Source organism: Drosophila innubila (assembly GCF_004354385.1).
Source record: "Drosophila innubila isolate TH190305 chromosome 2L unlocalized genomic scaffold, UK_Dinn_1.0 5_B_2L, whole genome shotgun sequence".
Lineage (NCBI taxonomy): Eukaryota > Metazoa > Arthropoda > Insecta > Diptera > Drosophilidae > Drosophila > Drosophila innubila.
Window position 1 is genome coordinate 1,983,505 of NW_022995373.1, and position 16,718 is coordinate 2,000,222.

At 33.2% G+C, this 16,718-nt stretch overlaps 1 protein-coding gene and 1 long non-coding RNA gene across 2 annotated transcripts; one reads left to right on the plus strand and one right to left on the minus strand.

The window, feature by feature from the left end:
• Window positions 1-1,244: 1,244 nt before the first annotated feature.
• On the plus strand, window positions 1,245-1,797 carry LOC117782593. The gene is made up of 2 exons (XR_004617300.1): window positions 1,245-1,351; window positions 1,421-1,797. It is a non-coding gene; the product is annotated as an uncharacterized LOC117782593 (long non-coding RNA).
• Window positions 1,798-3,753: 1,956 nt separating this feature from the next.
• LOC117782592 (protein CDV3 homolog) lies at window positions 3,754-4,635 on the minus strand. Its single transcript, XM_034619611.1, has one exon. The coding sequence runs from the start codon at window positions 4,538-4,540 to the stop codon at window positions 3,827-3,829; it is 714 nt and encodes a 237-aa protein (XP_034475502.1). The 5' UTR covers window positions 4,541-4,635; the 3' UTR covers window positions 3,754-3,826.
• Between the last annotated feature and the right edge of the window lie 12,083 nt (window positions 4,636-16,718).

Consider the following 16,718-nt stretch of genomic DNA (forward strand, 5'->3'; position numbering starts at 1 on the left):
TCTTTCCTTATTGGGATAAGCTCTGAAGAGTGGTGATATTCTGACATATACATATATAGAGATGTGATATCCTGGTGATATCCTGACATGTACATATATAGAGATGACAGCCTACCGCACTTATTATCTTTCGATAGTACCGAATTTACGACAGCTCCTTGAATCTTGAAAAAGAACTCGGCGGAAAGTATCTGGATTTGGGGACCAGTTGGTTCAAGTGTTGGCAATGAAGATTGGACCGTACTTAAAAAAAAAGTACAGGGGTCTATTGGGTTTGTTTTAACGAATATGTGCGTAACAGGCAGAAAGAGGCGTGGCAGACCCTATAAAGTATATATATTCTAGATCAGCATCAATAGCCAAGTCGATATAGCAATGTCCGTCTTTCTGTCTGTCTGTCTGTCTGTCCGTCCGTCCGTCTGTACTAACACCTAGATCTCAGAGACTTTAAAAGCTAGACACCAAACTTGGTATGTAGATTCCTCTATATTGAAAGCAGAACAAGTTTGTTTCAATTTACTTATTGGGGACGCCCCCTTTATCGCCCACAAATCGAAAAAAAAATTTCATATCCAAATTATAAGAACAATTTCAATGCTAGTGCCACCAAATTTGGTATGTGGATTCCTCTATATTGCAGGCAGGTAAAGTTTGTTTCTTTTTTTAATCGGACCACCATATCATAAAGCGCCCATAGGAACAATCGGTCGAAAATCAAGTTTTAGTATGAAAAACTTTCTTGGTTTTTTGAGATATCTTATTCAAACTGATTGAATATGTTAAAAGTTGGTGTCAATCGGCTTACTATATCATACAGCTGCCATAGGACCGATCTAACAAAATTCAAGTTTTAACAAGAAAAACTTTTTTGTTTTACATTTAAGTTGGTCGTATACATTCAGACCGAAGGTCGTTCAAATCGGTCTACCGTATTATCTAGCTGCCATAGGACCGATCGGGCATAAAATCAAGTTTTAGTATGAAAAACTTTATTTTTTATGAGAAATCATAGCCAAAACTGATATAAGATGAATTTAATTTGGTCTTATACAGTCGAGTCAACTAAATATTTTTTAATTTTTTCGAGTATTGTAAGTACGGGAGCTCCAGCAGTCCAGTATGCTCAACTGTAGAACCGCGAGCGAAGCGATCTGGAGCGGATCGATTTATCAAAACCTAAACCAAACCCAGTAGACCTTGAATTTACAAAAAATAATTTAAAAGCTATAGGAGTCATGTTGGTTGATATAACTTTTCATTCTCGTCTAAGCTCTCGTACTTAAAACATCTTTTGGAAGTAACCAAAAATTTTTTTTATTTTCTGATAACCTAGTTCCGTAAAAAGGCTTATGTGAATATATTTAAAATTTCTTATAATAATATATATATATATATATATATAAATAATATCTTATTCTAGTAAAACTATCTTGACAATGTGTAATCCGTGTTTGCGGTCAATGCCTGGCACATGTTGTGGACCAACTGGTGGATTGGGACCTTGCGGTTTTTGTGGACCTTACAATGGACAATGGTTCAGAGCGATAAATCACTGCTGCGGTCCCTGTGGACCATATGGCTGCTGTTCTTGCTATGGACCCTATGGAGGACACTGTTAGCCTACTTAGAAGGAACATAGGTTACGGAAAACTAATCAAATAAGGTGGAGACAAAGGACATAAACGCTTTAACAGATATCTGGAGATAGTGGCCGAATCTATAGAAAACTCGTAATAGACAAAAGGTCGTGTTGTCCAAAAAAAACCAATAAATAAATTCAATGTGATTTTATATTGCGATATGTTTGTATATGTATGAATGTGCTCTAACAGACGGAAGGAGACGTGGGAGACCCTATAAGGTTCCTCTATATTGCAAGCAGATCAAGTTTATTTTAAAATTCGGCCACGCCCCCTTTATCGCCCACAAATCGAAAAAAATGTTCATATCCAAATTATTAGAACAATTTAAAAGCTTGTGACACCAAATTTGGTATGTAGATTCCTCTATATTGCAGGCAGGTCAAGTTTGTTTCTTTTTTGAATCGGACCACTTTATAATATAGCGCCCATAGGAACAATCGGTCGAAAAACAAGTTTTAGTATGAAAAACTTTTTTGTCTTATGAGGTATCGTAATCAAACTGATATAATAAGCATATAACTTGGTCTTATATATCCTGTCCAAAGTTGGTTCACTATATCGTATAGCTGTCATAGGACCGATCGGGCGTACATCAAGTCTTAGTAATAAAAACTTTTTTGCTCTATGAGATATCGTTACCAAACTGATAGAATATGCATTAAACTTGGTTTTATATATCCTGTCCAAAGTTGGTTCGAATCGGACCCCTATATCATAAAGCTGTCATAGCACCGATCGGGTGAAAATCAAGTCTTAGTATGAACAACTTTTGTGTTTTATGAGATATCGTAATCAAACTGATACAATAAGCATAAGCCTTGGTTTTATATATCCTGTCCAAAGTTGGTTCAAATCAGATCACAATATCATATAGCTGTCATAGGGCAAAATCAAGTCTTAGTATGAAAATCTTTTATGTTTTATGAGACATCGTAACCAATCTGCTAGAATATATATATAAGTTAACGAAATATTTATTTAATTTTTTCCATTATTAGTTTTTGCCATAGTTAGTACGGGGTCTCCGACAGTCGAGTATGCTTGACTGTAGCACCGGCCCACTAGTTTTTTATTATTTTATGTTTATATTTAAAATTTTTATTATTAACTGAATTTTGTTCGTCACAAAATTGGATATCAGAAATTTTGGGGCTAGAAATAACTTTCGTCACTAGACTATTACCTCGTGTAGAGTATTTTTTTATGGTATACATATTACTTAGAGTTCAAAAATGACAGCAGAAAAAAAGTGTCATATCAGCAAACCTATGTAGCATACAGCTTTTGAGCGGCAAATAACTAGTTTTGCTAGAAAAAAATTTGTTTTGGGTTTTTTGTTAGACCCCGTACTTAAAAAAGTACAGGGATCTATTAGGTTTGCTTTTACAAATATGTGCGTAACAGGCAGAAGGATGCGTGACAGACCCCATAAAGTATATATATTCTTGATCAGCATCAATAGCCGAGTCGATTTAGCAATGTCCGTCTGTCTGTTTGTCTTTCTGTCTGTATGAACACCTAGATCTCAGAGACTACTGCATAAAACTTGACGTAGAAAATTTCATATCCAAATGATAAAAACAGTTTAAAAGCTAGTGACACCAAACTTGGTATGTACATAGATTCCTCTATATTGCAGGCAGGTCAAGCTTGTTTCATAGTAGGTTAGGTATGCTTGACTGTTGCACTGCGAGCAAACAGGGGCGAAGACCTCTAGTTTCAAACTATTTCTGTTTTACCGCTTACATTTTTTGTGTTATTTATCGTGAGAATCTAAAATTACGACCCGTATTTTAGATAATAAAAGTCTTATCTAAGGTCTCCATCCTCCGCAATCCTTCAAAATTTACCACTCAAGAATCAGGTGAGATTCCAAAAGACTAAGTATGCACTTTTCCTAGCTAGAGCCATTCCTTTCAATCGGTATATAACTCGATGTGATCGGACAGTCATAGTAAATTTTCCATTCATCCTGTATTTACTGCTAGTCGCCTTTCGCAAAATTATTTCTTCTTTCGTCACTAACGTGAACAGTCATAGTAAGTTTAAACAGCTTTACCATCAATTGGAGCGAGATAAACTGCTGTTTTCATAAGCAATGGGTTTTTTTTAGTTTTAAACGCTGACTTAACCTTTAATCGTGGCAAATTTAAACATGAAGAACTTATAAAATAATGTGGAAGCTACTTGGCACGCTTCGAAATGCGTGAGCTACAGAGTAGAGGAAAGAAATCGATATTATTTAGATCTGGTGCCTGAGCCTTGTTTAGCTTCGACGTCACTGGTGTTACCTGCTTATTGGGACGTACACTTATCTCGCTTTGGCTTTCACGCAAAGCTGGCGGCACATACACTATATTTTTGACTACGATATTGGACTGTAATTTATTATCTGATTCATATTTCTCCTCCAATGATTCAATCATTTTCGGTCTACAGTTAGGGATTTCTACTGGCTCTAGCTTCAGCCAGGGGCAAGCTGATCTTCCCATATCTTCTGTACACTGGCCGACTCCAATTCCATCACCACCAGTATCCTGATATTGGCAATGCTCGGTTGTCGTCTTTATGTCTTCGACGTTAATCACAACAGTCGGGCTCAAAACAAGCTTTGAATTCCACTTAAGATTGGGAAAAGGTTGATCATGATCTTCGGTGAAGTCGCACCATTCATCCTCCTCGTTACAAGCCTCGTCGGAAAAGCGTACGCCAAACTCAAGCGGGACATGTGAACTGCTAGATATCTCCAACTGCACCTTTTCGTTACTGTCAACTTCTTGTGCCACTTTGGTAGTTTCTTCTAGTGTACGATAAAGCTCGTCGGCGGCCAAGAGGTTTGTTTTTGTTGCGGACTTTTTTCTGTCCTTTTTTGCAAAAAAATCGTCTAAACTGGACATTTGTGTATCGTATATTTTTAAATGGCGTTTGAAAATCACAAATTTCGTTCTGTGCTTTTAGAAACCTTAAATTTTATGATACTGACAAACTTAAGCATTATACAACATTAAGAAAGAATTTGTTGACAGCAACTGCTTAGAATTGACAAATTTGAGTAGCAGTTAAAAAAGTTCATACTCAATTGAGTTCACTGAATTAAATATTTGTAATAAACTTTTATTATTTAACTTTACCGATCGATCGAAAACTAAGTTTATTCAAGCAATTTACCTATGAATTAATTCACGTGGATGAGTATACCGACAGCATCTTTGACTAAATTAAGTTTTTCTATATTTTTGCCCATTTTCTTAAAAGAATGGATGTTACGTATTATAACAAATATTTAACGAAATATCTATTTCAGCAAAAAAAAAATATTCAAAATGCAAAGAAAACAATTGAATTTAGATAATAAAGCTAGTTAATGACTAAAGAAAAAGTCAAAAGAAACCAGACAGACAGACAGACAGACAGACAGACAGACAGAGTCGACTTATATTTATCGTACGTTAGTGACCACAAGTGCATTGCTATTATTATGAAAACTATAACATGGCGATGTTTATCTTTTACGCTAAACATAGAATTGCCTATACACACGACGCACATTTGTTTTTGTTGTGCACATATCATATGGAAGTGTGTGCTTACTCATTAGTAGGCTCCTTGCGCACATTGACAAATTACACAAACAATTTTTGACTTTTAGTTTTCCGTCCCTTTCGATCCTTTTAAAACAAAAACAATTTTACGCATTCGCTCTCTTTCTTTTCATTTTCTTAAATGCCGACGAGCTCAGTAACAAAAATTTCATAGAATTTGTTGTTGTGTGATGGACTCGTCTCTAATGCGAATGTAATTTGTTGTTGCCAGATTGTTTCGTGTACACTGAAAACAAAAAAAAACTTCACTTTCTTGTGCATCTTCTAGCACATGTATATAATTCGATTTTATCATTTGACATTTCATTTTTTTTCACTGGTCGGTAAAATGTTTGACGAACGGGCAAGCCTTTTCTTCGCCAAAAACTTTAAATGTGAATTGCAATGTTTATTATGAAAAAAAATACTATTGGTTAATACAAAATATAATCGCGAAAGGCATTTCTTTATATGCCATCCACTGGAATCAATGGAGCCCTTGATGGGGGAACATAAAAACATTATTCAACAATTTAATGAATTTGATGCGCAGAAAATTCTTTCAAATATCAAAGAAAACTCCCAACAAATTAATGAACAGCAAAGTAAAATTATGATCAGTTCACAAACAGGTAATCAAGCAGCAAAGAAAGCATCATATTTAGTCACCTTAGCTATTGCTCAACAATACAAGCCATTATCAAATGGCACTTTTATTATAAAGGTCTTCCAAGAAATGTTAAGTTGTTTTGGTTAATATGGAATATGCCAGGCAAATTAATTGAGACTGTTTCTTTATCAAGATGTTCGGTGACCCGCAGAGTTCAGAATCTCAACACTTATTCGGACACAATTTTAAATGAAAAATTAAAGTCCTGCTCATATTATTCTATTGCCTTAGATGAGTCTTGCGATAATACTGACAACAGTCAGTTAATATTAGCAATTCGAATGATTGACCAAGAATTCAACATAAATGAGGAGATTTTTGCATTAATTCCACTTTTGGAAAACACAAAGGGAGTCGATATTTTTAACGCTGTTAATGAAAGATTAGACTTAAAACAAGAATCAAGAAAACTAGCTGCCGTATGCACGAATAGTGCACCTGCTATGTTAGGAACATTTGAAAAGAAATGACATTCATCATTTCATTGTGCGATTCATCAAGAGGCCTTGTGCTCCAAGTGGACGAATAATATTCACACAATGAATGTTGTTGTCAAAACCATTAACAAAATCCGAGGAGGGCATAATTCTTTAACACATCGGAAGCTTACAATTTTCCTTGAGGAATGTGAAAATCAATACAAGGACTTGCTGATGTTTACAGAAGTGAGATGGTCAAGTCGAGGAAAATGCCTTGAGCGTTTCTTTGAGCTGAGAAAGGATGTAGTTGAATTTATGGAGTTGCAATTGCCAAAATTCGATTTCTTGAATGAAATAAAGTCCCAAGAGTTCAACAAAAGTCTTTTATTTTTGACTGATCTCACAATACACCTTAACAATCTCAATAGTTCTCTTCAAGGCCAAAGTAAAAATATTTTTAGTTTAATTGGTTCAATCTGAAAAAAATTGAATTATTTTTTTATGACCTACAAATGGAAAAATTGTTCACATTTCCTTGTCTGAAATTAGTATTCGATGAATTTACAATAAATGGAGCTATGCGATTTGCAATGCGACTTGGAATTAAAGTCATATAATTTAAAAGGCATTGATTTTTGGAAAACGGAAAGCACAAGAAAATACCCATTACTTCGAAATAATGTTTTAAGAATGTACGCAATGTTTGGAAGTGCTAAAATTTGTGAGAGCGCGTTTTCAACATTGAAGTTAATTAAAAACTCTCAAAGAATTTGATTAACAAATTATAACTTGGAGCAGGGACTGAAAATAATGATTATTGTTCAAAATAGCAACATAAAAAATCAACCATAAGGAGAAGTTCAATTTTTGTTTTGAATGTACCAAAATTTTTGTTATTTGTGTATCTCTGCAAACAGCTAAAAAACTTTTATTTAAGTTATAAAAGAAAAAAATCAAAATTAATGGTTATTTAAAGACTTGATTTTGTAAATCACATTTAATAATTATTTGTGATCAAAAAAATTTAGAATAATAATTATTACTGATTTTTATTTTATTAATCTTTTATAAGAGTCTTTGATTTTTTTTTTAAATAAAAGTCTTTAAAGACTTTAAAAACTTTTATTTTGATAAATAAAATAAAAGTCTTTAAAGACTTTTACGATTTGAAAACTTTTGAATTAAAGTCTTTGTCAATATCTTCGCTTATACTCAAGATAAAACTTTCAAAATTACAACACCAGTAAAACATACTACATTCTATGAACCTTTATCCTCTACTAACTAACTACGCTCTTTTTCGCCGCACAGCGGGATCAATTCACAATTTTTTGTTGCAATTATCATATCTCTTTATCCAACAAAGATATTTCAATTTAAAAAAGTGGGATATTGGCGGTAGAAGGCGGGAGCTAGTTATCTTCCATCAATGGTAAAATAAGAAGATCCATTGCATAATTTGTCCACAATTTTAAAGTTTATATTTTGGCACAGTTGTGGGCCTCAGCCTTGGCTTAAGAAATAAAGCGTCATTATACGAGTAAGCAACCACCCGACATCCTGCACCGTTTAAGTCATGAAGCAATTAGCTAACTAATTTATTAAGATTTCTTTTAAAAAATGTTTATTTTGTTTTTTTTATTTAATAAGCCGAGATATTCACAAAGACTTTTATTCAAATTTTTTCATATGACAAAAGTCTTTAAAGACTTTTATTTTTGAGAAATAAAATAAAAGTCTTTTGAGACTTTTAAAATCAGAAATAAAAGTCTTTACAGACTTTTAAATTATTCATCAAAAAATACTTGAAAGACTTACTAAAGACTAATAAAATAAAATCAAAATAATGATTAATTTTAATTTTTATTTTTTTTTTAAATAAAATTAACTATTATTTTGTATTTATAAAATAAAAGTCTTAAAATAACCATTAAAAGTGACTTTTTTGGATATTCCTTATAACAGTAATGGTCCCTGATTTGAAGGGACTTCTAAAACTGTCAACAACAAAAATCGAAATAAATATTGATGAATTTATGATTAAGCATTAAAAAAACATTTTTGGTTTTTTTTTATTGTTTGAAAAAACATGCTCCTATTTTTTTCAGTGTACACATTGAAACAAAACAAATTTTCGTTACATGTGTGCGTGCGATTTATTTTATTTGTATTGGTGCGAGCACATCCATAAGGCAGTTTTGAGCACCCCTGAACTAAATGCTATCGAATCCCAAAAAAAAGCTGGGGAAAACTATTGTTTTCTATCTATTTTTAACATAACAAGCGTGCGAAAGTACGTTAGTGTCCCTTGGAAAGGCATATGTGCATTTAAGTTTGACCTCACGTCTAGACCGAAGCTGGTTAAAATCGGTCTACAATATCATATACCTGCCATTGGAACGATCGGTCGAAAATGAAAATTTAGTATACTCGTATACTTTTGGACCACAATTTTATCAATTCGATTCACTATATCATATAGCTTAAATGGTAACAATCTGTCCAAAATCAACTTTCAATAAGAAATTTTTAGACCCCGTACTTAAAAAAAAGTACAGGGGTCTATTGGGTTTGTTTTAACGAATATGTGCGTAACATGCAGAAGGAGGCGTGGCAGACCCTATAAAGTATATATATTCTTGATCAGCATCAATAGCCGAGTCGATATAACAATGTCCGTCTGTATGAGCTCCTAGATCTCAGAGACTATAAGAGATAGAGACACCAAATTTGGTATGTAGATTCCTCAATATTGCAGGCAGAACAGGTTTGTTTCTTTTTTTAATCGGACCACTATATCGTATAGCGCCCATAGGAACAATCGGTCGAAAATCAAGTCTTAGTATGAAAAACTTGGTTTTGTATATCCTGTCCAAAGATGGTTCTAGTCGGTCAACTATATCATATAGCTGTCATAGGACCGATCGGGAGAAAATTAAGTCTTAGTATGAAAAACTTTTTTGTTTAATGAGATATCGTAACCAAACTGATTAAATATGCATGCAACTTGGTTTTATATATCCTCTCCAAAGTTGGATAAAATCGGACCACTACATCATATAGATGTCATAGGACCGATCGGGTGAAAATCATGTCTTAGTATGAAAATCTTTTATGTCTTATGAGACATTGTAACCAATATGATGGAATATGCATTTAAGTTGCATTATTAGTTTTTGCAATAGTAAGTACGGGGTCTCCGACAGTCGAGTATGCTCGACTGTAGCACCGGCCGACTAGTTTTTCAATATTTTTTCCAGAGGTGCGTCCACATTTGTCATCATTACTCGCCAAAATTTTCCAGTTTCCAATTTTCTAAAGATTTACTTCAGGGGTGCTCAAAGATGCCTTATGGATGTGCCCGCACTAATACAAATAAAATAAATCGCACACACAAATGTAAATAAAAATTTTTTTGTTTCAATGTGTACACTGGAAAAAAGTAGGAACATGTTTCTTAAAGTGAAAAAATTCAATTACAAATGAAAAAGTGCGAATAGAATAGATTCGTAAGACGATTCGCAAGCAAGTTTATTTTTTTTCGTTTTAAGTGTATACGAAATAATAAGGCAACAACAAATTACATTCGGATAAGCGACGAGTAACTCATGCAAAAACAATATCTATGAAATTGTTGTTGCTGAGCTCGGCGACATGTCAGAAAATGAAAAGAAAGAGAACGAATGTGTAAAATTGTTTTTGTTTTAAAAGGATCGAAAGGGACTGAAAACGAAAAGTCAAAAATGGTTTGTGTAATTTCTCAATGTGCACTAGGAGCCTACTAATGTGTAAGCTTACACACTTCCATATGATATTTGCACAACAAAAACAAATGTGCTTCGTGTGTATAGGCTCTGAGCACCCCTGATTTACTTTTTCTGAAAGCTTATAATATATCTTTAATATCAATTCTTGAATTAAGAAAATGATGATTTTTTTTAAGCTATTTTTTTACGTTTTTTTACTTTAAAATTCAAGGAAAAGTCGAAAAATACATTTTGTTTTCAATTTTATTTGCATAGCCGCATTAATTACGCGTCGTTTGATTCATTATTTATCTATGGAGGGACGGCGATATAATATTATTTTGTGTCTAGGCATGTTTTTGTTGACTTTGATGACTTCCTTGTGGAGCGGCAAGACGTTAAGTAAGAAAATTGTTTGTGATTTTTAAAATATCCTAACCAATCCCACACAATATCAATTTGTTGTTATTTTAAACATTTAGACCATATTTGGTTCAAATCGGTCTACTATATCACATATATGCCATAGGAACGATCGGTCGAAAATCCATCTTTAGTATGAAAAGTTGTGTTATTTCTTGAGATCGGTCGACCGAAAGAAACAAAAAAAATGTTCATACTAAAACTTGATTTCGACCGATCGTTCCTATGGCAACTATATGATATAGTCTAGCAATTTAAACCAAATTCGGTCATAATGTGTAAGACAATAACAAATTTAAATTCTGTTAGCTTGGTTAGGTTATCTCAAAAAACACAAAAAATTTTCATACTAAAGGTCATGCCGCTCTACAAGGAAGTCATTAAAATCAAGAAAAACATGCATAGATATAACGTTTTATTTTATCGCCGTTTCTCCATAGATTTTAATGAATCATATCTTAAACAACGCTCAATTAATGCAGCTTTGCAAACAAAAATTAATACCCAGTGACACTGGGCCAGTGTTGTGCCATTACGCGTAATTTTTGAATGTCTGCACATTGGTGACGGAAATGCGTAAGCAATGTAGACAATCCGTAAGCAATGTAGACAATCCGTAAACAATGTAAGCAATCCGTAAACAATGTAAACAATCCGTGAACAATGCCAACAATGCATAAACAATGTCAACAATACTATCCTTCATAGGTTTGGCTACGCTGCTGGTTGATTATTGCTGTTGTTATCTATTTTTTTAAATGGCTTGAAGCCCTTGCTAAAAAAAATTAAAAACAAAAAGCTAAATGCAATGTGTCACCCAATTGCAATTATCTATAATATTTATATTTTATTAATTAACACGTTAGATATAACTAATATTTATATAAAATTATATATTTCTTAATATTATTGGTATTCTTAGTTAATATTTCGACGCCTTTAATAATGTCGATTGATCCTGTACTTAAAATTCTTATACAGCTCGACAATGTGTTTCAAATGCACTATAATCAGGGGTAACACAGAAAGCAAAACAGCGCGAAAATCTCCTAAAACTCCATACATCTCCATCTGAACAAGCGAGCAGAAAAATTAAATGAACGAACTAAATTACTCATAATCCTGGACTTATCTCTCTCGATCACTTCTGTCATTCGACAAATCGAACTAATTTCAAACCATTTAACACAACTTCATTATGGTGCACCATAATATTATAATAATGAGCAATAAAGGTGGATAATTACCAAACTTTAACTGAATATAATTTATTTATATTCAACAATTTTATACAACTTTTTTCCCTTGAGTGCGCCAGCTCACTCTTCTCACATTTTCGGCATTGTCTACATTGTTGACATTGTTTACACGTTTACAGTTTATAGTTGACACTCAATTTTTTATACGTAGACAATCGAGTAAACCACATGGTGTAGTCTACGCGACACATCACTGTTAATACCGAAGATCAAAATTTTTTTCGAGTTTTCCTTGAATTTGAAAAAAAAATTTAAAAAACAACATTTTCTTAATTCAAAAACTAATAGCTCTTAAACTACTGGCTTAAGTCTTACACTGTGTATGGACGAATTACAGATATATTCATAAGCTTTTAAATCGGTTTTGCCATTCTCGAGTTATGGTGACAAAAGTGGGCGTACCTCTAAAAAACGGCTCGAAAAAAAGCCAAATATTATAAAATTAAACATAAAAACCATAGAAAAAAAAAATTTTTTTCGACGTTTGGGGCCCCATATCTATCAAAACAAGGGGGCTCCGCCCCCTGCTCGCTTCGCTCGCGGTGAGGTGCGGCTACAGTCGAGCACGCTCGACAGTAGGATACCCTGAGCCCATGTACTCTTTTATAAAAGTTGATTGTTGCCCATTTTCAATGGGCTCAGGGTATAAAAATTACACACGCGAAACTATGAACAACTTTTGATTTTCTTAAATCACTGTGTTTATCACTGCAGACTACGTTATTAATGCCTCACTGAACTAATACATCACTCGGTATTATATTACACTTATTTAAAATTAATTAGAAATTGATAAATTGGTAAATCGCAAGTCGTAATCGTAATCGCTTGCAATCGATGTAGCTTTGTCAAGAGTAGCCACAAACTACAACTTCGCTCAGCCTGCAATCTGGCAGCACCCATTTTCCTCTCTCACTCTCTCCCTCTTACGCAACAAATTCAAGCCCGCCAAAGTCTGCTGCAGTGCGCGCGAAATTTGAAATAAAAGACAATGTCAAATTTTATGAGATTCTTAAAGCGGAAAATGATAAGTTTTTTTTTACAACGATAATAAGCAGATACTTATTATATATATGTGTAAGGAATCGGAAAAATTAATAATTAAAATTGTTATTTTGCACTTTCAGTGCTCGGCAAAGATGCAAAAGTAGTGCTGCAAAATGATCGCTTTTTCTCTCATGGAATTTCATGCATAGCTATCAGCTTCTGCTGATTTTTGGCATGCAAAAATACATATTTATATATTAACACAATTATATTTTTATCAAATTGTATATTCGTATATACATAAATTATACATTAACATTTTCATTACATGATATCGATAATATTTTTGCTTATCGCTTGATTCTTATTTGGTACCCAAAAAAAAATGGGTACCAATTCGTTCTGTCTTTGTGCGCACCTTGCATACAAACGTGAACATGCTGTCTCGCTCGCACGTTTGATTTGCCATGCAAATGTAATTATTGAATTAAATGTAAATTCCGAAATAACTTCTCTATTTTTGGGTCAATCGCTTTGAAATTTTCAGGGTCGCTTAATACGCATACTTCTCAACTAATTGTTCAGTTAGGGAGTGCTATGTCAAAAATTCCGCCTGTAAATCGTTTTGTGCAATTTTTGGGCGAGGGGGGCGTGGCATCAAAAATTGGAAACAAACTTGACCTGCGTATGGTATTCACAAACCTGCATTCCAAATTTGAAGTCTCTAGCACTTATAGTATCTGAGATCGACGCGTTCAAACAGACGGACAGACAGACGGACAGGGCTAGATCGACTCCGCTGTTAATCCTGATCAAGAATATATATACTTTATGGGGTCTGCCACCCCTCCTTCAGCCTGTTACATTCATTCTGCCAAACACATTATACCCTTTTTTGCCCATTTTCAATTATTATTTTTTATATTTTAATCTTTTTTTATTTAATTTTTAATTTTGATTTAACATTTTATTCTTTTTTAGTTTTAGTAATTTTATAATTGTTATATTTGTTTGTTACGAGTGGGATTCGAACCGCCGCCTACTGCTTCACAACAGATGCGGTTTCTCTAACCAGAGCGCCACGGGGCCGCCATTTGTTTGATACGAAATAGTAAATATTTATACTCTCCTAACAACTTAAGATTTTTATTCTTATATTAAGAAGTTAATATTTTTTAGATTAATAATCTTAGTTTTAAAAATATGGTCTTAAAATAATCTTATTTTAAGAACAAAATATTTAAGATGAATGTTCTTGATTTAAGAAGTTGGTTTTCTTTTTTAGTGTATAAAGCAACTAGTACAAGAAAAAATAGTTTAATAAATAGTATTTATTAAGGCAACCGAAGTTAGTGAGCTAGCGGATATTTATGTTAGCATTAGGTTCATGGGAGCACTTGAAATGTTATTTTTACTGGCTCGCTTTTCTTATTGATATCTTATTTCTTCAATGTGCATAGGAATACATAACTGGGTGTCGTATTAAATAATATAAGTGGGTATGTGTAGTGGATATGTCACTATATTTATTTTACATGAGTCCAGATATCGAGCGTAGACTGCCGTCGACAAATACATTGGAAATTTGTGGTATTGGTCATTGAGATGTTGTTATTAATTAAGGGTTGTGGATTGATGTCAGATCTACCTCTATGAAAAAACAACAATAAAATACGCGTAGATTTAAAAGTATTTTTTTAAAGAAATATAATTTTTTGTACAAAATTTGTACTACAAATTCCTTGGGTTTTGAAAAATAATCATCTTCTTTGCTTATGGAAGCAACAAATTTGCATTACTTAATGCAATTTTCGTATTTGCACTCATTTTTTTGATTTAATCAAAGCTTTCGTCTCGTTTCCACCGTAATAATATTCGTTTGTGCTATGTCTCTTTTGCTTTCACTCCACGCTTTATTTATTTGTATTGACATTTGCTGTGTGTCTGTGCAGGACGCGAAGGAAGCAACAAAAGCAAATACAATTACAGTGAGTGGTTGAGTTCCTGTTTAGTCTGCTTCCTCAGCCCACTCCTTGCCATTCGACAGTACATTTTTATTTCCATCCGTCTCATACTTTTGGGCAGCAAATTGGCTGGCGCAAGAAAGCATTCCGCACAGATAAATGTAAATACATAAGCAAACAAATCATTTGAAAAATATTTCTTGCATTATCCTATTCAGGTGCGAAATATTTACGAATATTATTTTTGGCACGGCAGCGAAAAAGTCTAGAAAATGGCAAAATTGAAAGTCAAAGCAAAAGTGTGAAAAATCCGAATAGCATGAAAAGTGTAAATATTGCCTCAGAAATAATATTTGCACAGCGATTTTTACATTTTGTTGATGAAAATGTAAGGTTCAGTGAGAATTGTACACGTTTTCTATGGATGGAGACTGATTGACTGGTAAAAGAAAAAAAAATAATTGAAAGGACATCTTCATTAAATAAATGAATCGGCAAGTAGGTAAGTAAGACAAACGATTACAAGCTGTACACTTGTGACTTCGCTACTTTTGTATTATTGTCATTATGTGATACTTTATCAGCATACAAATTACTTTAAATAAAATGAATCTATATACATAAATAAAGCTGTTTGTTCCGACTGACTGATATACATGAAGTCCAAACGGTAAGGCCGAGGACGATGAAATTTGGGCACATCATAGCTGAGAAAGTCTAATCGTGAAGGGGGTGAAATTCGTTGTCAAATTTTACACACACAGAGACACAAACATAAACATATACATACACATAAGCAAACATACATATATAAACTCATATACACATACATTTAAAGTCATCACTGAGAACGGCCGTTCGCGCTAGGAGCGAAAACAGCACGAAGGGTGTGAAAGGTGACTAGCAATATATACAGCTAATTTGGAAAATTTGCTATGACTGTGAAAGGCGACTAGCAATATATACAGCTAATTTGGAAAATTTGCTATGAGTGTCCGATCAGATCGAGTTAAATACCGATCGAAAGGTTTAGTCCTAACTTACAAAATGGCATATGAAACTCACCTAAGTTAAGTGATATGGGGGTGTAAGTGGGAGGGGCAAAATTTAAATGATTGCAGCTAATGGGGCTGTTGAGGCCCTTTGGTAAAATTTTATATTTTATAAAAATACGACAAATAGTTCAAAAGATAATTAAATTTCAAATTATTAGTTGTCTTCTCAAAATGAGATGAAAAGTCAGTTTGTTTGTTTGTTTGCATCAAAGAGATAAAAAACCTTAGATGTAATGATGAGGATGTATTCCTCTTCGAAAATCTAGAAAAGTTTGTTTTACGATTTAAACCCCAATAAACCAAACCATAGAAGTAACAGATATATTCTATATATCATTAAAAGGTGACTGGCTTATGTTTTTTTTTCTAAACTACTCAGGTAACGTTTTACAGGTAAAATAAGGTTTTTTAGTTTACATTTGAAAGGTTATAGTCAATAAAATTTCGCCTTTTTTGGTATATAACACTTATCTGTAAAAATTCGTTTTATCAAGATATTACAGACACAAAAAAAACCTCTACACGAGGTAAAAGTCTAATGACCAAAGCAATTTCTAGCCCCAAAATTTCTGATATCCAATTTTGTGACGAACAAAATTCAGTTTAATCTAAAAAACTTAAATAATAATATAAATTAATAAAAACAAAAACATAAAACAAAATTGGCATTGTGCACTGTGAGCAAAAAGGGTAAGCTTCTTTGTACATAAAAATTACTTTTGCGCATTGCCGAATGTCAATTTTCGGTTTTTTTTTATTAATTTATATTTTTATTTAAAATTTTTAGATTAAACTGAATTTTGTTCGTCACAAAATTGGATATCAGATATTTTGGGGCTAGAAATTGCTTTCGTCACTAGACTTTTACCTCGTGTAGAGGTTTTTTTTGTGGGCAAAAAGTAAGATATATAAATTTAGTTGTTGAACGTATAAATCGGAGACCCCATACTTACTATGAAAAAAAAGTTTTT

Coding starts and splice junctions, on each gene's coding strand:
- LOC117782592 (XM_034619611.1), bottom strand. CDS start 4,540: ATGTCCAGTTTAGACGATTTTTTTGCAAAAAAGGACAGAAAAAAGTCC.